General features: G+C 44.3%; 1 protein-coding gene and 2 long non-coding RNA genes across 3 annotated transcripts; 2 read left to right on the top strand and 1 right to left on the bottom strand.

The window, feature by feature from the left end:
• Positions 1-10,869: 10,869 nt before the first annotated feature.
• LOC136355843 (uncharacterized) lies at positions 10,870-13,478 on the bottom strand. The gene is made up of 2 exons (XR_010740345.1): positions 12,741-13,478; positions 10,870-11,093 (listed from the first exon to the last, which is right to left on the bottom strand). It is a non-coding gene; the product is annotated as an uncharacterized lncRNA (long non-coding RNA).
• Positions 13,479-21,021: 7,543 nt separating this feature from the next.
• LOC9269873 (uncharacterized) lies at positions 21,022-22,320 on the top strand. The gene has a single exon (XM_015774493.3). It carries the CDS (start codon positions 21,134-21,136, stop codon positions 22,172-22,174), a length of 1,041 nt encoding a protein of 346 aa, XP_015629979.3. The 5' UTR covers positions 21,022-21,133; the 3' UTR covers positions 22,175-22,320.
• A 2,413-nt stretch (positions 22,321-24,733) lies between these two features.
• Positions 24,734-25,400, top strand: LOC136355844 (uncharacterized). The gene is made up of 2 exons (XR_010740348.1): positions 24,734-25,132; positions 25,253-25,400. It is a non-coding gene; the product is annotated as an uncharacterized lncRNA (long non-coding RNA).
• The last annotated feature ends 80 nt before the right edge of the window (positions 25,401-25,480 follow it).

The following is a 25,480-nucleotide window of genomic DNA, read 5'->3' on the forward strand; positions in this document are numbered from 1 at the left end:
GTTCTGATGCTAAAAAGGTCTAATACTGCAATTATCCCATCAACTGAGCTAGTGGTAATTAAGCATGGCTAAGCATATAGTTCTAGCTAGGTCATCAAAGTAACACAAGCTAGTCGATTTATCACCCAAGGTTGACAAAGGACATATATCAAATAAACATGGCACACACGAGCAGATAGGTAAACCCTATTCCCATGTAATTAGCGAAACGATGCATATTTATTTGCAAACAATAAAACATTTATAAATTGGGATCAACATGCTCAAGGGGAATGTGTGACTTGCCTTGCTTCTTCAAACAATCTTCTGAACTCTTTTCCTCGCAACCGCGGACTTCCGAAACGACAGATTCTACACGCTGGCATGCAAAATGAGGAAAAACTCTAATAAACACCAAGCAAACATTACATAAAAAGTAAACAAACAAGTAGAGATCAATTTTAGATGAATTTTGCAAGTTGAACGGCTCAATTCAGAGTTCGAATGAATTAGTTATGAATTTTCGAAGTTTTGAGCCATTTAAATGAATTTCTAGAATTAAATACGATTTATGACGCAATTGTTAATTATTCTTTCAAAGGAAAAAGGCCGTCGCTGACGTCATCAAAGAGGTCGGCGCCGACAGGAGGGCCCCATGAGTCAGCGGCGCAAGAGGAGCGGCCCACGGTGGACTCGGTCCACCGTGGCACAGGCGCGGGCGCACCACGTGGACGGCCATGTGGCGGCCACGGTGGACAGGCGGCAAAGGTGGTGTCGACGTGGCGCCACGAGGGCACCGATGCGGGGCGGCGCCGAACGGCCATGTGGACGACCCAGATTCACCCGGGGTGAATCAGGCGGCCACAGGCAGGCGGGAGCCGGCTCGCCGACCGGCCGGCCGGGAAGCGGCGGCGTGCGGCCCGATGGTCACCGGCGGCTTCCACCGGCACGGCGGCATGTGCGAGAGAGCGGCGGGAAAGGGGAGGGGGAGTAGCACACGGCGGAAGGAGGTGGCCGTCGGCGAGATGGCAACGGGAGGCGGCGACGGCGGAGCTCGGGGCGGACGAAGACGACGATGCTCCGGTGACGGGCGGCGCTCGGGAAGAGGCGGACGAGCAGCAGCTGCATCCTAGGATGGGAGGGGAGGTGTTAGGGAGGACGGGGCGGCGACATGGCCTGCCGGAGCGGAAAGGAAGGGAGGAAGGGCTCACCGGCACACGGGAAAACGGACGTCCAGTGAGTTTCCGGCGATGGGAAGAGGTGGCCGAGGTTCTCCTCGTCCTTGTGGAGCAGAGGGAGGTGACGGCGTGGGTCGGCATGGACCGAAGCGGCGTTGCGACGCGGCTGGAGGTGGCAATGGCGACGGAGAGAGGTGGTGCACGTGGCGGCGGCGTTCCGGAGGTGGAATGGGAAAATGGAGTAGGGGTCAGGGTGGAGATCGACACGGCGATGCCGATGGTGGTGTCGACGCGGCTTGGTGGTGGCTAGTGCGGCGGGAGACGGCGGCTGGAGCACGCCGGTGAGTGGTGGGGAGAGGGAGCGCCGTGGGGAGGTGGTTTCGGTGACACAATGGGGAAGCGGAGGGGATGCTGGGGTATGGCACGACGCGGCGAAGCCGCTGGTGGCGGTCGCGCGGAGCGGCGGCGGCAGGAGCAGCGGTGGCGGCAGGCTGGAGGATCGCCGGCGAGCGGCGGCGAGAGGTGCGACGGTGGCGTTGTGGTTTTCGTGCATGGGAGGGCTCGGGAGAGAGGGGAAAATGGAGAGGGAGGTGCGGGGAATGTTTTTATAGGGGAGGGTAGGTCGGACCGAGCCCGGGAGAGGCGGAGTCGGGGCGGCAACCGCCGGCGGCGTGGGCGGCATCGTGGGGTGTGGGTGGCGGTTTTGGAGGGGAGAGATGGGCGATGAGGAGGACGTGGGGCGGCGGGGTCCCACGGCCAGTGGACTCGCGCGCGGGGTGGAGAAGGAGGGCGGAAACGGCGGCGTCGTGGGGAGGCTCGGGTGGCCATGGCGGCGGTTGGAGCCGGAGGAAGGGGATGACAGGTGGGGCCGCCGGTCCCACCTGTCGGCGAAGGGAGAGAGGAAGGGATGCAAAGCAGACTTTTTGCGAGGGAGGATAGGAGGGAGGCCGAGCGGGCCGAGGGAGGGGAAAGAGAGGCTGGCCTGGCCGGGAAAGAGGAGGGAGGGAGTTGGGCCGAGCCTAAAAAGGGAGGAAAGGGATTTAATTTGGTTTTTCTTTTTCTTTAAATGAGTTTAATGAACTTTGTGACTTTAAAATTACTTCTTGAGCTCCGAAACTTCACGGGAAAATTTCAGAGAATATTTAGGGCCCAAAGAATATTACAAAATATTTTCGGCCAATGATTTTTTTTAAGGGAAAATTTTAATTCTCCCATTATTTCACTTGATTAAGTTACTTTAACTTTTATTTAATTTCTAGAAAATGCATTATTAATTGATTTTTAATCCCGACCGAAAATTGGGGCGTTACACTTGCCTGGTTCGGTCGAACCAGCCTTGGAGCCCCCGGCTCCCACCTTGCACGTGGCAGTTCCCCATTGGTCCTCAATGACGATTAAGGGGTGTTACCGACTTTTCCAACCGCCTACAGCCGTCATTGACACACTATAAAAGGAGGTCCTCACTCACTTGGAAGAACACACAACTTTGGGCTCAAGTAGAGTACTATTCACTTGTAGTTTCATATTTAGTCTGTGAAGGGATGCTCCAGAAGGAGTGCCCCGCAATTTCGTAGTTCCTCAGAGAATTTTACGGAGGAGTGCCAGAGTGTCGACATTCTCCCAACGGAGTTCCGGAGAAAGCCAAGATTGTCAACCTTCCTCTCTCACTTGTACCTCAGCGGATGCTTCCTTTATCAAAGTAAGTGTTCAAGTTTCTTTATGTTATTTAATTAGTTTATTTAAGTAAGATATATTCTCATCGGTGTGGGTTCGTCACTTAGTGTGCAACTAAATGCTCTAGTACTAGGACTCTGGATGAAGAAGGAAGTTTCTGCGCAAGACTAGAGTAGTAATTAATAACTTAGGCTTGGTGTCTAGGTTAGAAATTACCTTTGTTTATTGTGTGCTCCACGGAAAGTGAGGTAGGTGGCAGGTGGTGACAGCCCTATCAGGCCTTCGTATTTCTCCACATTCGGGTACATCATAGAGCTAAAGGGTGGACTCAGCTTGGCAGTCCTAGGGGGGCTGATGCCCAAAGCATTCGATAGAGTTTTACATTTTACTTAATTAACTAACTAAAAGACATACGAATCCTCTCTAGCCAATTTATCCTAGGCTGTTGTTCTTGGATTGAATCCTGATCGTAGATAATACACACACGTTCCTCGTGTTCAATACCCTTGGAATACTCTAAGGGTAAGTGTTACAACAGTATTTCGTGTGCCTGCAGATTTATTTGTTATTGTAAGAAATACGAAAATTGGCCACTGGTGGCAGTGGTGATCGCTTCGCCCCATCTTCACCGTGCATACGTTGTGCTCTAGCCAGCCACCCCAGCGGTGTAAGTAGCTTTGGCCGAAATCACCCCCACACACAACCACAATCCATGATGCCACCGCCAGCGGTTGCCTTTGTCCAAGCTCAAGTACAAGCACAAGTACCGACATAACCGTTCGTGCCGCCTGATGCCCTAGGCTTTCGCTCAAGCATAGACAACAAAAAGATGTTACCTCTGAGTTGGAGATTACACAACAACCCCATACCACCTTAATTCATAGAACCCAACGATTGCCATGTACACTGGCAACTTTGACTCAAGTAAATTCTTGTCATTTTATGAGTTGACGTTTGAAGCAACACACGGTGATGAGAACACCAAGGCGAAGGTGATTCACCTGGTTCTAGACGGTTTTGCTAGGTCATGGTAGCTCAACCTTCCCCCAAGCAGCATTTACTCATGGGAACAATCGAGGGGCGTTCCCATCACCAACTTTAGAGGAACTAATAAAGGATAAAAAAAATGTAAAAAGAGCTCTTCGGCATCTGGCAGAAGCCAAGCTAGTCAGCTTGTGAATTTGTCCGAAGGTTCTCATATGCAAGGTGCAAGTTCAAAACACCATCGTAACTTCGGTCATCAACGCGGATTCGACAAGGCTTCGCACAAGGCCGATCACTGAGAAAATCATGAGGAAGGAGAAGAAAATGCTTGACTACCTCTTTCGCATTACTGAGGATTATGCATGAGGGAAAGAAGATACAAAGCACAGAAGTGAAATTCAAGCCAAGTATGACCGAGCCACAAGGCAGGACGGAAGCCTGAGTCACTAAAATAGTCGCACCAGTTAACCCACCACGATAAACTCTGCCACAACTGTCATGGAAGAAATTTCAGAATGACAAGGGGAAGCAAGTGATGACGGTCAAGGAGGTCCAAGCCTCGCGCATGAACTTTCATGCAAGGAAATGAAGCGAACAGGCTCCCGCCAAGAAGAAAAAGTGCAGCATAGATAAATATTGCTTGTAGCACGATAAATTCACACACTCAATGGATAAGTGCCGAAATTTGCAGCAGCTGAGCCAAGGATAGTCTCCTCCCCTGAACCGCCAATGGGCTGAAGAGGGTGATCAACCGAGAGAGCCCGAAGGCCAATACAAATTGAAGGAACCGCAGATGGCCACAAATAATCATAGCAGTCATCACGAGCGGATATGCCGAAGGATTCACACCAACGAGGCAAAAAGACGTACATGACCAGGCGATGATTCATATTGCTGCAAACCCCAAAACCAAGGTGCCGCAATACTGTAACACCCCAATTTCTTTTGACCCCGAGGATGCGAAGGGGATCTTTGTTGCTCACCAAGACCCATGCGTTATCACGACGGGTATTTTTGGGTGTGAAGTTCCGTGAGTGCTGGTTGAAGGAGGGAGTTCCATGGACATAACATTTTTTGATATGTACTGCAAGATGGGCCCTATTGGTATTCCTTACATTCATAGTTAAATCCGCAAGTGCACAGATAGCGTTGTATCATTTCACCCTTGAGTATTCCCAAGGGTATTATATTTATATTTCCGCAGGGAAGGCAACGGTGTAAAGATATAGTTTATACATCATTAATCAATCCATAATTAAATTATCATAGTCTAAACAGGGGTTAAGATGAATATGATCAAGGGGTAGTGTGACACACACAGGAGATTCGCCTTTGATTAATTACTATAGTGGAAAGGGCATAAGAGAACTAGAATACAACTGTGCTTCTATATTAATCATGTTTTGTATATACTTAATACATACATGTTCAGGCTAGGACTTAGTTCTAGACACCCAATACTACCGAGAGATCACTCTCTACTGGTCTACCAGCGTGCTTATGGCATTTATGCACTCTTACGTCATATCTAAACATGGAGGAATACAAAGGACATACATGGCTATCAGCACCCGCCGCCTACCTCACTTTTCGTGAGGCTAGGCCACCCGCATCCAACAACATTTATCTAACCTAAGCAGCATGCTTATGCCAATAAATAATATTACTAACTCCCAAGGGGCTCCCACCCTTCGGATGGACAAGTTAGAGCTAGCAACTTATCAAGGCCCTTGGAGCGTTACCGTAGCATAGATCGACTAACCTAATCAAGTGAAGCATATAAATGAAGTACATCATATTCATAAAGCATATAAATACTAAAACAATATATCAATTATGAACACAAGAAGGTAAAGAAGATAATTCTATTAATTCGACTATAGTCTTACAAGAAGAGCAAAATAGTAAAACATACCAGAATCTCCGAGAAGACTATAGGACCGAAGATACTCTAAGCCTACTTTCACTAATATTATAGAAGATACAATAGAGTACAGAGAATAGCTCCTTGAGGTGTGACTTGTGAAGTGAGAGGGCTCCTCCTTTTATAGCTGGTAATGATGGTTGCAATGTTGGTTAAACACCCATATCATCATTAGGAGCCAATGGAGAGTTGAAACGTGTAAGGAGATGGCGAGGTGGGCTTGGCCTGATTCAGCCGAACTAGTGGCACCGCCTCTTGCTACTGACCATCTCCCATAGGCTTGCACGGTGCATGGTGGATTAGCCTCCAATTAAGTCAGTTTGAGCTGACTTCTGGGCCCATTAATCCGTGTGCTTGCACGTGATTCACCACAGGTGTGTTTCTTTGCATGTTTATTCTCTGCATCTATGTTAATTCTCCAAGTATAGTGGAACTACATTATTTATTATTGAACTACGTGTAAGAAGTGCTAGTTCTCCCTTTATTTATTATGATAATTGGTGGTCAAAATTGGTACTTAACGGTCATCAACAATAGCCTCAAGCTGAACTTTGCTCCTCCTGAGTAAAGATAAAACTTAGGTTGTTGATCATGTGTTGCTATCATGTTTTATTTCTCATTAGTACAATGCATACAACGTATCCTTCTACCTAGAATTTGAATAAGTTGGCAATAATACTTTTACCTTTATTACCTATGGGACTTGTAGCTTCTCCTCATCTTGGGTGGTTGAGAGATAGAGCGAATCGTAGAGCATCAATCACTTACTCTTTTGTTCAACTTTTCTTTCTGGAGGTTTTCAAGAACTTTTGCAATTAAAGCCAAAGTTCCTCAAATGATACTCTCGATCATTCAATGTGTATGATACTCCTCACCAAGGCATGGTGTTGCCTCTTTATCATCCTACTTCTAAAGGTTTCTATGTGGAGCTCAAAGTAGAGACAAAAGATGTTGGTAATACGTATCACATATATTGCAAAATCAAAGAGAGGATCCAAGCTAGGAGAAAGCAAATCATACAATCTTGATCAAGTGTGCAAAGTGTGTAGCTATATGGTGGAAGCCCAACCTTGCTGCATGGTGGTGTTGATGTTCGCTAATTGGTCGTTGATGTGCTACTGTCATGTGTGGGTCTCCTGGACATGCTGGTTTAGCATGTTGTGCATCTCGCTGGTCCGGAGATTCAACTCTCCCAGTTGCCGAGTGACATCTGCACCTCAACCCGAAGTCACGAAAATTTTGGGACATGAAAAAGTCACGTGCATTGGACTGTGGGGGCATTCCACTGGAGCTGGTGGACTGGTCTTCATTGGGAATATTTCCCTAGAGTCTGTTGATGGGATGTTCCCACTGACCACTACTCGCACTTGCCCACGCCGAGCTCCCTACTCCATATGTTGGCAGCGGTTGGTTCCAGCCAAGTGTATACCCAGGCTGGCTCCAATCTAAGAGCGGGTATTGCAACTGTTGTTGCTGCTACTTCGCGACGGCATTCCTAGACATGTTTCGAGTTGTCCTGCCAGAAACATTGCTCCTTCAAGCCCCCTCTTGTGGTACGAGAGGAATGGTTAGCGCCTGGCACTTATACAAATGAAATTTTGGGTTAGTTAACGAAATCTCATTTGTGTATCTAGGGAAGGAAAACAACATAGAGGCATTTGGACCATGTTTCAATGCCTGCCCTTGCACAAGATAATCCTCGTTAATGATGGAGTGAGGTTGGGGAATGTCTATGATTGCACCATTCTCCAAAGCTTCGACTTTAACAACAATACGAGTGATTAAAGAATTGCAATCTATTGGTCCTATCATCTTGAGTTGTTCTAACCATTGTTTTATCATGGCTTTGACAGGAGAGATTTTAATCTTTTTAGTCATGGCATAAAAGATTCTCAACTCATCATTGCAGATTAGCCTAACATTTTTCCGAGGAAAGATGGTAAAGGCCAATGTGTCTTGAGACTGGTACCAGCATCGCGTACCACCTCACCAATGGCTCATATGACATATGAGGAATGACGACTGGTAACGCTGCAGTTGACCCTAGAGCATATAAGGTATGAAATAATATTGTACATTTCTAAATCTTGTCCTACAAATAATGGCATACTTAGTCCATTTGATCTTAAATGTCCTGTTATATGCCATCCAAGTGCTTGATAAACAAAAGAAATCGTGTACGAGTCATGCTGCACCACTGCATAGGGTCTCGGAGCTACTTAGTCCATTGGAATGTGCTGATAGGAAACTTAACAAACTATGTTTAACAGGACTAGTTCCAAAACTGTTACCATTTTATAAATAACGGTACCACCTCTTTACACCTCAATTTAGAAGCAAGAGAAATACAAAGATGCTTAGTTCACTGCCATTGATTTGTTGAAGACATGCCACAGCAACAGAAAAAATGGTTTGAGCGTACCCATCAAGGATGCTATTATAAATCATTACGCTACTTTCTTCATTTTTATATAGGTATAATTGAAAACCAACTTTTAAGTAGTAATCCTTATTGACTTAGGTTGTCATTGAGGTTATACTCCGTAAACAAGTATCGGATAGATAGGAAACATCGATGGATACTTAGACTGTATGTGAGATTGTACTTTCTCACATTTCACTACTGCAGAAACAACCATTGGTGCCGTTTTCTAGCTGACACCAATTTGTCGGCACCTATTCCCGAGATTATAGGTGTCGGTTTTAGGGATTACAGGTGCTGGTTCACCACTAACAACTGACACCTATGAGGTATATGCGAAACAAAAAAAAAGCCTCGACGGCTCAATTAATCCAGTGCATATGAGGTGTTCCGGTTGCCTCAAATCCAAATCCAAATCTCACAACTCACAGTCCAAGTCAAGGATGATTTCTGTACGAGCAACAATTAATGTAAAATAAAGAATACAATCCGCTACTTATCCAAGACAAACTTCAATGAACCTGATTTGTTTACATCTTCAAACAACACAAGACCAAACGATTGCCAATTTTTCCAGTGACACACAAGCACACAACCATCCTACAATTGGTAGTAAATTATTGCAGATTGGCAATCCCGGAACCGTCCAACTTGTAACAACTTCAGTTCGGCTCGATCAGTGTAATAGGTGGGAGGAGAAGGGAAGGCAAGCTAGCAGTAGCTAGTTGGGTTGTTCATGTCGGGGCAGTCAAAGTGGTGGTAGCCGATGTGGACGGCGGTGTGGATAAGGCCGCAGATGGCGGAGGATTCCATCCGCCACATCCCCAGCCCCACCGTCGACATCTCGTGCCTGCTACTCAGTGTTGGTATTTTTTAACGACATTACTAGAAATATGAATTCCCAGCAATGGCGACAGAAATGGTCCTAGTATATATATGGTTACAGAAGGAATCCGCAAACGCATGGATATACCATTGTAGCATTTCACCCGAAAGTATTCCAAGGTATGGTATTTATTTAATCCAAATCCCAATGGAAGATTGTAAGAGAGAATTATGCTAATATATATATATATATATATATATATATATATATATATATATATATATATATATATATATATATATATATATATATATATATATATATATATATATATATATATATATATATATATATATATATATATATATATATATATATATATATATATATATATATATATATATATATATATATATATATGCCACTTGTATGATCAGAGTCTAAGCAGGGGTTAATGTATTCATAAAGAGTAGAGTGACACAAAGAAAATAACTCATATCTCTCATTAATCAATTCTACGCCATGTGTAAGAAGAAATAGAAAAGCAATCAATCCCTATACTTCTAGTATACACTCAATCTTAGTTTACATCTGCTAGTATACAATTATGTGGCCTATACCCCCTAACAGTGCCCTCCTGGTGTTTCGAGAGACCACCCCGGGTTGTCATGTTCCTTATAACAACCTGTCATGGCCGTCCAACTAGGGCTACATATGGAGGAGTACCCGTACTGAGTTGTCACCATCAGCAGTACACCTCGACCGTCCCGCAACATATATGCCCAAATAATGATACTTAATAATCGAGACACCACGTCTACAATATTAAATACTACGCTATATCCCCCGAGATAACATAGAGCAACCGAATAGTCGGATATTAAACCAACACCATTGCACCTCTCTGGTAAGCTAGCTACACAACTATATCGATACATGTATAAAGTAAAGCCGATACTGAGATAAACTAAAGTACCGAGAGTATATAAAGAATAATATCCCATTAATTCCGAAAGTCTTACAAAAGAATAAAGAAAAGCTACTAGAGCCATACCCTAATTCCTCCGAAGACTCCAAGGACTCCGAGAGTTATTCTATTCTACTCCACTTAGCACTAGAATACTAAACTAAAGTATAGAGAGAAATGTTGAGCTTGCTTGAGTGTGCCTTGAAGTGAATGAGGCCTCCTCCTTTTATAGGTAGGTAATGACGGTTACACTATGTGAATTGTCCAAATTGCCCTGTAACCGCCATTGAAGAGGAGCGTCCACGTGGAAGGCCGGGATGAGAGGAGCTCGCTAGGGTTCGGCTGAACCCCTGGTTCGGCCGAACCTGGGCCGGCCCAACAAGCCTCCAAACTTCCCAAGGTCACTGACAGGTGGGTCCTTAAGGCGGTTATGGCAGTTATGGCGGTTTCTGGGACGGTTACACCTGACATGTGGGCCCATCTTATCCTTAAACTTACTTAGGTTGTGTTCGTTTCCCCTTGTTCCCAACTCCTCATTTTCGTTTTTCACGCGCACGCTTTTCAAACTACTAAACGGTGTGTTTTTTAAAAAAAGTTTCTATATGAAAGTTTCTTAAAAAATAATATTGATCCATTTTTGAAAAAAATAGCTAATACTTAATTAATCACACGCTAATGAACTGCTCCGTTTGCCATGGGGAGGAGTTTGGTTCCCAACCATCCAAAACGAACACAGCCTTAGGAGTGAAGTTTCATCATTTCTTCTCCATTTATGTATTAATCTCCACAAATAAATAATACTCCAGGTACAAGTGGAACTATATTATTCTGAAAAATATATGCATTGCAAGCATAGCTAGTTCTCCTTTATTTTATTTAGAGTAAAGTCCATGTCACGCCTAGAAATTCACAAGTAATTTCCAAACTAATTTGTGCATTAAATCCTTGTCCAGAAATCAGCCGAGGTACACAAACTGACAATATAATATACAGATTCATCAAAATAATAACTTTACATACTTACAAAAGAAAAGAAAACAGCAGCGGAATTACGGTCTAGCGAAGCTCCGGCTCCACTCCCACAGGCAACTCAACTGGGGTATAAGCCAAACGTCTTCTCATTTGCAACTTGTCTTCAACTGAGGTTTAATTGATTATTGCAAGGTGAGTACATGGAATACTCCACAAGCCACACAGCAAATATGCAAGTGCACAAGGATACCAAAGAATGGCATAATATAGGGCTCATTTGCAAAAGCAGCATTTAGTAAACATTTGAGAATTGCAAAACAGTAGAGTAATTAATCATCAATATTAATCAACACTAAACAGCACACCCATGCTGCACAGGCCTAACCATCCTGAACAACCATACCCGGCTGTACAGATCTATCTCCAAACCAGGAATGTACCATTCCAAACCAGGAGCTAATCAAATTATTACCAGTTATAGCATCATTTATTATGGTGAGAAGTGTGAGACTAATCACGAAAGACATTGTTAGACCCGCCCATAATCGCGGGCACGGCTATTCGAATAGTTTTACTCTGGCCAGAGGTGTACCACTGTACCTACAAGACACAGCCCCACGACATGTCACCATGCGCCTCAATACCACCACGGTACCTCGAAAAGGAGCTGTGACAGTACCCCTCGCATAACACAATCCACCACAACGCATTGTTCCTGGATCATAATCACCCTCTTATAAACAAGGCATGGACTCCCCAGCGACCCCCGTGGGCTTATCTCCGCCACTTCTCAGTCTGGTGCCCCGCAATGAACCATGTTATACAAAAGGTAAAGCCGTTGCCCATGCTGGCTTATGGTTGGCACGGTTAATGTTTCACAACTGAAACTCGTGAACCGGTCCTTAATTGTCATGAGCACGACCATCAAAACCATGTGCTCACAACCCACCATTATCAAGTTTTAGTTGACCAATTATTAATTAACCAATCACGATTGCCCATCGTGAGCTACCATTGAATATCTATCATTAGGTAATAGTGAAACATTAGTTATCCCAATTGAGTGCTAATGTTTCTAAGCATGGCTAAGCAATTATCTCTAATACATCTAGTTGAACCATTATATAAGTACAACTAGTCAAATTGTAACCCAAGGTATCAAAGGATAGAGTAATCAATGCAAAGTGGCCATAACAAAGGAATAGTTTCACACCACCCTGTGACATTCGAAAATAAATGTACAATAGAAATAAATAGAGAATTTAAATATAGGATCAAAATGCTCAAAAGAATTGTGTTTGGGATATGTGTGACTTGTCTTGCAATAATCGGTCTTCAATAAGTCTCTGGAATACTTCCGACGCACGCGCGAACTTTCGAAACGACATGAACGACAAGCTAACACGCAAAACGAGGAAAAAGACTAAGAAACTCCAAATAAACACATATAAAGTAAGCAAACATATAGATCATGATTTTTGATGAATTTAGAGACTCGAACGGCCTCATTCCGACTTCATATGAATTATTTACGAATTTTACAAGATTTAATTCCAATTAAACCTATTAAAGAAAAGACTATTCCAAATTAATTAAACAATTTACAAATGATTTATAACGGAGATAAAAGATTAAAACAACCTCCGGAAAAGATTAGATCATATTTGGTAGATGACATATATTAAAAAGAAATAATATGCCACTGAAAAGAGATAGCACGACTTATATTAAGATTAATTTTGACCGAGTCGACTAAGATCGAATGGCTTAGATTGATCTGAACCGGAGGAAAGAGCACGACGAGGGGAGCTCACCGATGACTTGAACGACAGCAAACGACGACGGATGACGACGGCGGCGAGGTTGGAGTGGCGACGGGGTACTGATCGACGGTGGCGATGACTTTCCGGCGATCTTTGGCGGAGAAGAGGTGGTGGACGGTCTTCTGCTTGCAGTTGCGAATCCAACGGAGGTGGCGGTGAAGCTTGGCGATGACGGAAGGAGCAGCAGGGCCTCGCCGGAGATCAAAACGCGACGGCAAACTTCGGGTTGACGGCGACGATGGAGCTCCAGTGGATTTCAGCTTCGGGGAAGTGGAGGACGATCTTCTCCTCCTCCTCGCAAACCCAACGACGGCAGCGGCGACCGAAGGCGACGACCACAGCGACGGCGCTGGGCTGCTAGAGACACGGCGGCGTCGGCGGCTCACGGGCTTGCGCGGAGGCGGCTCTAGGTAGAGGACGGCTAGGGGGTCCTTTATATAGGCACGGGAGCTCGGGTCCGGGCCCAAATCGACGAGTGAAACTCCGGGAAAGTTTAGGATATTCGCCGGAAAAAGGAAAGATTGATCCGCGAAATTGGAAAGGATTTCCATATAAAGTTTTGGGGATTTCTTGGGGAAATTGAAGAGGAGATTGAGAGGATTCCATTCCCGTAACTACTTTGGAAAGAGGAGCAACGGGGAGGTCGGATTTGGAAGGAGGAGGCGGCGGCAACAGGACACGAGCACTGCTGGCTCGGCTCTGCCTGAGCTGGAAGATGAACAGTGGCGCAGGGAGAAAAACAGACTTTTGGTTGGGCTTCTATTGCACAGCCCGATAGAAGGAGAGATACAAACTAGACTTCGGGAAGGGATAAGGCCGGCCGAATAGAAGGAAGAATGGGCCGAGAACTAAAGGTGAACTTTTCCTGTTTCGGCCCGAAAAGGAAAAGGGGATTTTAATTACTTTTCCCAATTAAATTAATCACTGAAATGATCTTTCAGTTGTTAAAAATACTTCCAATGCTCAAATAATTCCAAGAAAATTCTTGAACATACTTGGACACTCTAAGTATTTAAAAAAATTAAAACCAGCTCATTTAATGATTAATTTAATATGTGAATAATTACTGAAATATTCTTTGTATTATTAAAATTAATAATTGAGCTCTGAAAAATCCAAGAAAATTTCAGGGAGTATAATTAATCATGGATAATTTAATAAAAATTAAATCCAACCATGATTTATATTTAGGAAATTTTATTTCCCACATTTAACTTCGCTTGTAAATTAATGAATATTTAATATAAATTCTATTAATAATTTATTAAATAATTTATAAATCCTGAAATGAAATTCAGGCTGTGATAGTCCATCACCGGTCCCTAAACTTGTACCGATGTGTTATACCGGTCCTTAAACTCGCAAATCGACCGTTCAGGTTCTCAAACTTGTTCGACTGTATCATTTCGGTCCCTAAACTTTCCTAAACAGGACGGTCTAAAAACTTTATATCAAAAAATAATTCATAACTTTTTTATGTGAACTTTAATGAAGACAAACTTTATATCAAAATTGTAGCCCTCGACGCGACCTACAACTTTGTAGTTGAAAAGTTTTTGAATTAAATCTATTTAGGGTCCCAAAATATTGTTGCATCTTTATAAATTTTGAAATTTTAATTTTAAAATTACATTTTGGGACAAAAAATGACTTAAAATAAAAAAGAATTTCAACTACAAAGTTGTATATCGCGTCGAGGGCTACAAGTTTGATATAAAGTTTGTCTTCATTAGAGTTCACATGGAAAAGTTATGAATTATTTTTAAATATAAAGTTTTTAGACCGTCCTATTTGACCTAGATGATATTCAAATCCAAGTTTAGGGACCGGGGTAACACAACTGAACAAGTTGGAGAACCTAAACGAGTGATCTACAAGTTTAGGGACCGGGATGATACAGTCGAACAAGTTTGAGGACCTAAACGGTCAATTTGCGAGTTTAGGGACCGGGATGACACAACGATACAAGTTTAGGGATCGGTGATGGACTTTACTCTTTTATTTATATTGAATTGGTCTATAACGACCATCAACACTCAGTGCCACCGCCGCTAGCACCGCGCTCCCCTGTGCCGTTGTGCCACCGTTTCCGATGGCCCCCACCTCCATGCCAACTAGATCCGGTGGCCACCGACCTCCACACTGCTGGATCCGCCGGCGGCCACCGAAGACAAGTGGAGGGGAGAGGAGAGGGCGGTCGTAGCTACCGCCGAAGGAGGAGCTGCTGCCGCGCGTGGTGGCTGGATCCGGCGCGACACGGCTCGGAGACGGCGAGGAGGAGGGGCGGCGTGGCTCCTATATTTATATTATAAGTGTCGGTTCTAGGGAAAAAACGGGTACCTCGGTTCTTTTAAAAATTGACACCTAGAGTATTAGAATCGATTTTTCTTTACAACCGATACCTATAATATTTAAAAGTGTTGGTTGTATGTTTTTTCATTACGGCGGACATGGGAAAAGGTTTATAAATGCCGGTTTTAAATAAACCGGGACCTATGAGCTGACATCTATGAAGAGTTTAGTAGTAGTGCTTTATTCAGCATCTAGGATCGAAGAACATCTCTGAAACTTCGCCACCACGTTTGGAGTGCCCTAAACGACGTACTGTACCTAATTTGCAAAAAGCCATTGGGATTTGGGAATATGGCCTCGGTAGGAGCATCATGACCAGTTCAGTCGGATGAGAGCCAAACTATGAATAAATGAAAATGCTAGCATGCACATGGATGCATATGCAAATTAACAGGGTCCGGCCGGGGAGCTATAAATGGGGACAACTGCATTGGTAGCGAGTTTTAAAGGCTTGAGTTGCTGCTGTCCAACTCCCCATGGAATCATGCATGGCGCTCATTTATCTTTTCACAGTGTAGCAGCTAGCTGGACTCCGGGTAGAGTACAGTCGGACACTCCCCTAAGAGGCCACGAAAAATAAATCTAAATTAGATGTGACATATTTTAATATAATAAATCTAAATAGAGATAATTATAGATTTATAATACTAAAATGTGTCACATATATTCAGTATTAGGTTGATTTTTAAGGCAGGAGGAGTACACTGCACCAGCTGCATTTACCTACAAATCATTGCCTACCTCGGATCTGCACAACGTACTGACAACAATTGCTAGCTGTACCGGCTGTTAATTAACCGCCCTATGATCGCAAAGTATAGAAGCATAAAGTATGGCCTCGATCGGATTTGAAAAAAGAAATACTATCTAGTAAACTAATGCATGCAGTTGACTCACCTCACAATGACTTTTTTGATTTAATGCGTGACTCTTTATTCTTCCACACAAGATTGGCTACATGGTCATCGAGAAATGTAAATATTAATGAATCGCTTGTTTACGAGGAATGACTAGTAGCATGTTTAAATGGATGATAAGTAGAATCACTTATCCTTGGTCTGTACGCCAAGATGAAATATGACTATAAAAAATAGATTAGATGGAGAGAGAGTATAATATAAGATATGGTAAAAGTTACACGGTCTCCAAAACTAATCTTTAACTTATAATTTTTCATATGCTATAAGGTTTGTAGCAACAAAATTATAATCATATAAAAGTAAATTTAAATGTCAATCTAATGATATAATTTTTAACAAATAAAATTCATTTCATATTACATTAAATGTTGGTCAAATGTTTTAAAAGTTGAATCTTGAATACGTGCACGCCTTGTATTATGAGATGGAGGGAGTACTATGGACCTGTTTAGTTGATGAAATGAAAATTTTTGGGTGTCACATTGGACGTTTGACCGGATGTCGAAAATAGTTTTCAGACACGAATGAAAAAACTAATTTCATAACTTGTCTGGAAACCACGAGACGAATCTTTTGAGCCTAATTAATCCGTCATTAGCACATGTGGGTTACTCTAGCACTTATGGCTAATTATTGACTAATTAGGCTCAAAAGATTTGTCTCGCGATTTACATGTAAACTGTGCAATTAGTTTTTCGTTTTATCTATATTTAATGCTCCATACATATGTCTAAAGATTCGATGTGATGTTTTTGGAAAAGTTTTTGGAACTAAACAGGCCCTATCTCTATCTCAATGTAACAACAGGTATAATAATAGACTAACCAACTATAAATATATTTCGATAAGATAAAAGAGTATAGAGAAGAGCAGTGGGCTACAGATTTGTAGCTAGATGTAGCACAGACTACAAGATCCAATGTGTGTATGATAGGTAGGACCAGGTATTAACAGTGTAGTATATGTTTATAGGTAACTATTGTATGAATTAACTAATTTTTAAATTGATTAGAGATGATTTGGAGTTAGTAGTTGGCTATATTATTAAACTTGTTCTAAGTGCAGTTGTATGTTTCGGTGTCCAACGTTTGACCGTCTGTCCTATTTAAAAAAATTTACTCCCACCATTTCATTACAAGACTTACGCGATATTTTTCTAACTTAAAGTTTAAAGTTTAGTTAAATTTATAGAAACATAGCAATAACATCAAACATGCATAATATCAAAATATATTAAACGTTAAATTTAGTGGAACTAATTTGGTTCCATAGGAGTTGCTATATTTTCTTTAAATTTAGTTAAATTTATAAAAGTTTGACTTAAAATAAAGTCAAAACGTCATACAATATAAAACGGAAACGAAAGGAGTAGCTCTTTCTAGCTTGGGGACTTGTCCAGATTATTAGTCACCTGACTAAAGTTATAGCCAAAAACAAATCAAAAAGTTTCAGTGAAGGCGGAACTTCGATTGATTCGAAAATGCACCCGATAATAATTGGATTTTTCATGTAATCTATATAGTAGAAATAAAAACTTGTCCACATCATTTAGAAAACAATAGCCTTTGGACCCGATACTTGATCTCACCATTACATTCAGGTTATAACAACCATGCAAGCATCAAGCATATATACTTGTACATACCTACATGGTTTCATGCTAGAACAACCGATGTAGAAGTAAAACGAAAACCACAAATTTGCTGGTCGCTAAAATATATGTCACACTTTAGTAGAAATGTAGAAACTTTTCTCTGAATCCTTCAGTACCCTCCAATCCAACTTACTCCATTTTTCAGTAGCTGATCAAAATACCCATTTTTTTAAGTTACTTGAGTCTTTAGATCGCGCTAAGATTCGTGAAAGTAGAGCAACCCCCTACCCCACCCGTAGCGCCTTCCCCGGTACACCACATGTGTGAGGCGAGGTGCTAGTTCACCTCCTCCAGTGCCACTCTCCTCTCACTGCTCGGCCTCGCTAGTGCCAGAAGGAACCAACAGCTTTGGTGAGGACCCCCGGTTGTCCCTCCTCTCCTACATTCCTTCCTAAGTCATACACACAGTGGCGAGTACCCTTACCATGTTGTTCTCTCCATACGTTTCCCTCAGGGTAGATCCCACCGTCATCTATGCCTCCTAACCACTCCAGATCTAACGCCCCACTGTCAATTTCGCCTAACGCCTAACCCTCCCTTTCAACCCCACAACTCCATTAGTGGCTCCACCATCTTGTCGCATGCCTATGTCCTCTGCCCATTGCTAGTTCGACCACCGTCTGCCGGCCATCCCTCTAAGTCTTGGGAAACCCCTCTTCACCCAACTTAAATCCTCTCCAAATTGACTCCCATCCAAGTTTCTCTGTCGGAGTTTTAACATCGTCACCACCAGCAGGATGTCACTGCTGCCACCACCAATAGGAAGTCACTACTGCTCTCGCTATCGTGGCTGGTGAGTCTTCTACCTCTCCTTTGGTCAGAGATTAAAGACGATTCCCTAGCCGTTGGATTCTAGGGAGCAATGTGATATGACTAAGAATTTGGTCACCTGAGAACTATTAATTCTCTCTCTCCAATATGAAGATGGTTAGAAAACAATAGAGGGATTGCTTTTTTTATTTAAAGTACTACTAGGCCTTGCCGGCTTGCCCAATAGTAATATATTAATATAAAAGAGTATTATTTCCAACACAAAACAGGAATTATAAAAGTTGTAACCAGCTATGCACAGAAGAGCTGAGGGCCTAATTCATCCTACAAACATAAAGAAAAATCTCATTCCTAAAGGCAGCGAACCAATGATCTTCATCACACAATAAACTATCAAAAACTTTCTCATTTCGTTGTTTTCAAATTTGCCAACATGCAAAAAGACATGATCTCAAGAAAACCTTTTCTAAACTGAAGTCTTATCAACACCAACATATGGCGCATTTCCAAATTAGTATTCCACCTAATTCCAAGACGATCCCAACAACTCTTGCTAAAGGGACACATGAAGAACAAATGTATCAAAGTTTATTCTTGGACCTTTACACCAAGCACAATGTAGATACGCATCGTCAGGGGCACAATGCCTTTTGTCTAACAAATCTCTAATATTCAATCTGTCCTATAGAAGTAGCCACATAAACACTTTGATTTTTTTTACATATTTAGTTTTCTTCATTCAAATGAAAGGCCTTGGGACCGAAATACCCATAAAGTTAGACATGTAAGGGTTACGTATTACTTGTAAGGGTTAGTTCTTCTCAGCTTATACACTCGGCCACTTGCTCGTTTATCGTGAGCACACTTACTGAACTGCTAAATGATGTGTTTCGTAAAAAAATAATATGAAAGTTTCATTCAAAAATCAAATAAATATATTTTACATATTTGACAGAAAAGCCCACAAAAGATCTTGAAATTTTTCTACTGTCAGATTGCTTTAGTGCACACCCACTTAAACCTAACCCACCCTTCCTCTTCCTCTCAGCACAGCCATGATGAAGGCTCGAGCACTCGATGCCAAAATTGCCACCACGCCACCGCTCAGCCTCGCCGGTTGGCTGGAAGACATCAATGGCACCGGCGAGCCCCCTCTCCCCTGGTTTGGCTTCTCCACCCTTCACTCCCTCCTCCTCCTCAAGCTGGCGCCACGGGAGGTGCCCTCGGTCTGCCATCGGATACGCCACCAACAGCCGCGGCCTCCTAACCACAAACTCGTTTTGCCCCCATCACCAACGCCGGTCCACCACCCTTCTCGACCCCATGGCTCCGGTGTCTCACCGTCTCTGATGGCCATCCCTCTAAGTCCGGTATTCTTACCCAAACCCTCACCCCTTGCCCCACACCCATCCCAACCCGAGACCCTAAATCCTAACTGCATTGTCTTCGTCGAGGTCACGATGATGTTGAAGTGGTCGTTGGAGCTGGTGGGAGAAGGATAGTGGGTTACCGGAACACAAATTGCGAAACAAATCCTAAGATAATATATTTGCAAGACTCTAACCCTAAATTTCCGTCGAATGACATTTAGCAATTTCAATATATTTTTAAGTCTATAATAATTAATACTTAATTAATCGTGTGTTAACCCAACTTCATTTAACGTGCCACAAAAATTTCACATCATTCGCTGATTCGAACGCAGCCATAGTCACTCTTTCACTCTCACTCTTTCACTTAACGACTTAGGGTGTGTTTAGATCCCAAAAAATTTTAGTAAAAAATATCACATCAAATATTTGGACGCATACATAGAGCAATAAATGTGAAAAAAAAACAATTACACAGTTTGTATGTAAATTGCAAAACGAATCTTTTAAGCCTAATTGCGCTATGATTTGACAATGTGATGGTACAGTAAACATTTGCTAATAACGAATTAAGTAGGTTTAATAAATTTGTCTCGCAATTTATAGGCGGAATCTGTAATTTATTTTATTATTAGTCTATGTTTAACACTTTAAATGTGTATCCTTATACTTTAAAAAGTCCATATACTAACAAATTTTTGGCCGAACTAAACACAGCCTTAACGTACAAAAACCTAGTTCGTCTATGGCCATCGGTCGCTCATCAGGCCATGGTGACAAACGCACTACGCTTACGCTCCACAGTAGCAGTAGATGGCAGTAGTAATGGCAGCTCCAGCTACTTGGAGTTAGAGCAGTGATGGCGCCAGCTCGGGCTCAAATTGACCCGATTTTAATGAGCACGCCACCATTCGCTGTCGATCTCTGCGTGCGTCTTTGAGAAATGAAAACGAGCCTAGACGTACTACTCGATCCGTACCATAATAATTTTTAGTTTTTTTTACAATGTATTCAATTTTTTTTAAAATATAAAAAACGAAAAGTTATACTTAAAGTATTATAAATAATAAAGTAAGTCACAAATAAAATAAATAATAATTTTAAAAAAATTTAAATAAGACGAGTGGTCAAATGTTATAAGTAAAAACTCAAAATATGGAACTAAGGAGTATATTCCAGGCAGGCAGCCAGCAGCAGTTGACCCTAGCGATTTATTGGCATCCATGTTCCGATCCCTCCACCTCACGCAGCTCATGCATTCTCGCTGACCATCCTTCCCGCCGGTGCGCGCCACTGCACTCTCGCCGTCGAGCGATAATGGGGAGCTGCGTGAGCAAGAAGGCCGCCTCCGCACGCGCCGGCGCCGTGGCCGATAAGGAGGCGGCGGCGCCGCTCCCGCCTGAGAAGGAGGTCGTCGCTCTGCCGCCGCCCGTGGTGGTGGAGGAGGAGGAGGTGAAAGAGGTGCTGTCCGAGACGGCCGTGCCCGTGTCGCGGCCCAGGCCGCCGCCGGAGCCGGAGAAGGAGGTGGTGAAGCGGAAGGAGGAGGAGGAGGAGGAAGTTTCGGAGAGCGCGTCGGTGGCGTCGGCCACGGCGGAGAAGGCCAAGGCGAAGGGAGGGGGTGAGGGTGAGCAGGAGGTGGAGAAGAAGGCGATTGGCGGGATGGAGAAGGGGAGGGCGAGGAGGAGGACGCCGGAGCAGAGGAGGCCCAAGGAGGCTGCAGGCAACGGGAGGGCGAGGTCGCCGTCGCCCGCGTCGGCGCAGAGGAGGTATGGCGGCGGCGAACACCTGGCGCCGCCGACGCGGCCACGGCGGGAGCAGCCCGCGGTGGTGTCCGGCATCGGGTGCCGAAGCGGCAGGTTCTCTCCGTCCGCGGCGAGGAGGGCCGCCGAGAGCGCCGTCAGGCGAACCAACTCCGCCAGGGAGGCCGACATGATGCTGCCGCATTCTTCCCGGACGCCGGCAGCCGCCAAGCGGTCCCTCAACGGCAATGGCGGCGCCTACGGAGGAGGCGCAGCCAAACGGGACCCCGGCGAGCGATCCGGGCGGCGGCCGGACTCCCCAACATCCAAGCACATCCCGCCCGCCTCGCCGGCAGCGAACGGCGCCATCTCCCGGCAGCAGAGCCTCAACGGCGGCGCCACGCGCAAGACCGCGAAGGACGACACCACCCTCGAGCAAACCAAGCCGCAATGCCACGGCGGCGGCGGCGGTGGCCGGTCACCGGAAGAGGGAAGAGACGGCTCCGACGAGTCGGCATTGGAGGAGGAAGGGCACGAGCAAGAGAAGCAGACGGCGGAGGGCGGCGCGCTGGGACCGATCAACCCCTCGGTGGCCATGGAGTGCTTCATCTTCCTGTAGCCGCCCACCATTTCCGATGTCCAATGTTCTCTTGCTCTCTCAGTTAGCGTCTCGCTAACCTTGCTCTGTAATTCGTGGCAATTATTGCCGTACCATAGATTGGATGATTGGAATGGAAGGTAGCCATTGTGTGTCACTTTGTTTAACATTCATCCCCCTCTGAATCACGTGTGTTCTGTTCTTGTTTTACCTGCGACCTGTGATATGGAGATGCGCGGCGGTTGGCCGGTCGGGCGGCCGGCAGGCGTCGAGCCAGGATCGGTGGAGCCCGATGTTACAGTTTTCACGGTGGTCGGTCGGCATCCCATTGCGGTGCCATACTGCCATACTATACGTTGATATATAATTTTTGAGGGAACAGGGAGTTTCTCTTGCAATTCATTATCATTATAGAAGAAGAGAATTGATCCAATTTATAAAGGAAATCGGACCTAAAAACCTTAAACGGCACGGTTAATTTGTGAAAAACTGGCGAAAACCCTGGTATCGACAGATTGAACCTAATAACTAAGTACAGCCGTCCATCAAGGGAAAACTTATAAAACGATGCCTTCAAGAAGGACACGTCGACTGAACAGCGACATCGCCCGATCCTACAAATCTAGGTTTTCACCCGGAGAACCTCTTGATATGGAGTTGAATGAAAGCTCCAATAGCAACTCCTTTAAGAAGGTGAACGGCGCCTGAGAGCGTCGCCGTTGCGCATCGGTAAAGCCGAGCAAAGGTTTTCACCTCGAAGTCCCATCCAAACAAAGCAACCGCAAACGGAAGCTACCAAATGCCACCTGCACACTGAATGTACATGTTCTATGCACACAACCACCTGCACACCGTTGATGACCTGCATAGCCACCACGACGGACCAGCTGAGCTCGCTGGCGCCACCTGGACTCCAACGTCGTTGGTCCGCACTGGCGTCACGCCAGGACGCGGGGAGCCGCCGGATCTAGGCCTACGTGACCAGATCCAGCCATCCCCGTAAAAACTTCGCCGCTGGGCTGGGATGAGGCTGCTGGCGCCGGTCCGAGGACGGAGTCCGCCGGCGCCGGGACGCCCCAGATCTGGAGATAAGAAGGGAAGGAGAGAAGAGAGGAGGAAGAAAGGGAGAAAAGAGAGGAGGAAGAAGGGGAGGGAGGGAGACACTGCCATAGCTGGCACCACCGTCGCCGGCGGCCTCGTCGGCGGCTGCGACGCAAGTGGAACGCGGCCGAGGCCCCGCGCGCTCAGGCTATCGCCTCCCGTGTCACCTAGAGCGAGCGGCACGGGAGTCAATCACCCGGTCCCTCCCAAAAATGAAGAGGTCACCATCATCCATGATCCATTGTCGTCTCGTCGATGTAGGTTGCTGACAAATTAAGGAACATTGACAGATATGTCATTGCTCGACCCATTGGTTCAGGGAACCGGAGGATGTATTCCCTGTTCAAAGTTCAAACAATAAAATCCAAACATTCTTCTCTTTTAAGTTACTTGTTAATTTTATTTAAAGTCAAATATTTCTAACTTTATAACCATTAGTTTCTAAAATAATTACTACATAGTTTAACATCCTAAGATTTTTGGTTTCCGATTCACCATAAGAAATGTTTTCATAATATATAATTTACATGTTGTTGCACTACATAATTTATAGAAAATGATAGTAAAAGTTAGGAATGTTTGATTTAGAAAAAAAAATAAATGATAAGCAATTTGAAATGAAGGGAGTAGTTAGAAAAAAATTAACAACATCCATACAGCATAAATGTATCACTCTACAAAATATTAGAAAACGATTTACCTCGCACATCCAGTGCACGACAAAATATCAGACGCTCCATTTAGTAGATCCCACCTAACCCTTCTCCCCCACTTTTTTCTCCCCAATGATCAATACTACCCACTCATTTTTCCCTCTTCTTCCCATAGCCACCAGAGCGGCTAAGAGACGAATTGTTGAGACCATACCTGATGACCAGCAGGACGCAACGCATCACATCATGAAACTCGAAGTGGTTGAGGGTGTCACTATAAGGCCTTGTCCTTCCAATCATACTACTTTTGTGTCAACCCTTTTACACGAAGTGAGGATAAATGTGTAAATGGGGTGCTTTGTGTAAGTAGGTCCGCTTGTCTTGAATGGCAGGGTTGCATGGTTCTGGAGGGCGGGCTGTTATATTCTTCACACCTTGCATGTAAGCGGAATTGTAGACTACTACCAGAGAGCATGAAGAAATAAAGAAATAGATCTATTCCGCCTTTTTTTTTAATTTAGATGTTTCAGCTCAGCAAATTAGGATGTTTCATTAGTTAGAACAAAATGATGTAGTGGGCTTTTTAATGGTGTTTTTTTGCCTATTCAAAGCATTATGTGATGTTTCAATACGTCATAATGTTTCATATTAATCTATGTTGTCAAGTTTTTTTTAATTTTTTATAACTATTTAAATGACATATAACCAATGAGAAAACATCCCCTCGAGGGATAAAAATACATATCCCGCTCACATGTGACATGTCACAGCCTTATCTCTTTCTCCTGTCTCTTATCTCTTTCTTCTCTTTCCCACGACCACACATAAGCTTCTCCCTCGATCTCTCCTACAAGCCACACATGAGCAACGCAGCGGCCTCGGCCCCTACGAGCAACCACAAGCCGACAACGATGGTGGCGGCAACCCCGTCCGACGAGCAACGACCTCAGGCTCATCGAGTAGTGAGAGAAGCAACGGCCTCGGCCCAACGGCAAGCAGTGGCCTTGGCGAGTAACGATCTCGGTCTCATTGAGCAGCAGGAGAGGCGACAACCTCGGCACCGATAAGCAACGGCCCCAGTGAGTAGCGACTTTGGCATTGTTGTGCGGCAGGAGAGGCAACGGCCTCGGCACAGGCAGTGGCGACCCCAGTGAGTTCAGGCCTCGGCCTCGGCAGGTAGCAGGAGTGGTGGCGTCCTCGTCCTCAGCCTCGAGCAAGCAACTAGGTACGGCGGCATTGGTGACCTCAGCATGTTGGTGATTTTAATTTCTTTGGTTGTCACTGAGACCTGAATGGTTCACATATTTTCTTTTTTATTTAGTTTTAAATGTTTTTTTTTATTTAGGTATGCATCTGGGCATGCTGTGGGTATTGATTTGGGTATCAATATGTGATTTGGACAGAGCCGACTCGAATTGAGCTTCTTTCTGTTTTGTGATATAAATCGAGGCTTAGGAGACACTGGCAATGTGATCCTATTAAGGTTGGCTGGACTTTTGGATTTGTGTGATTTTTTTTCTTTCCTTGTTTTCCCTTTTCTAAGTAACTATAGAGCGTGCACGTGCAAGGCACG

The sequence above is a fragment of the Oryza sativa genome, chromosome 3 (assembly GCF_034140825.1).
Source record: "Oryza sativa Japonica Group chromosome 3, ASM3414082v1".
Taxonomy (NCBI): Eukaryota; Viridiplantae; Streptophyta; class Magnoliopsida; order Poales; family Poaceae; genus Oryza; species Oryza sativa.

Bases quoted from the DNA above. Each gene is read 5' to 3' on its own strand.
- LOC9269873 (XM_015774493.3), top strand. From the start codon at position 21,134: ATGGGGAGCTGCGTGAGCAAGAAGGCCGCCTCCGCACGCGCCGGCGCC.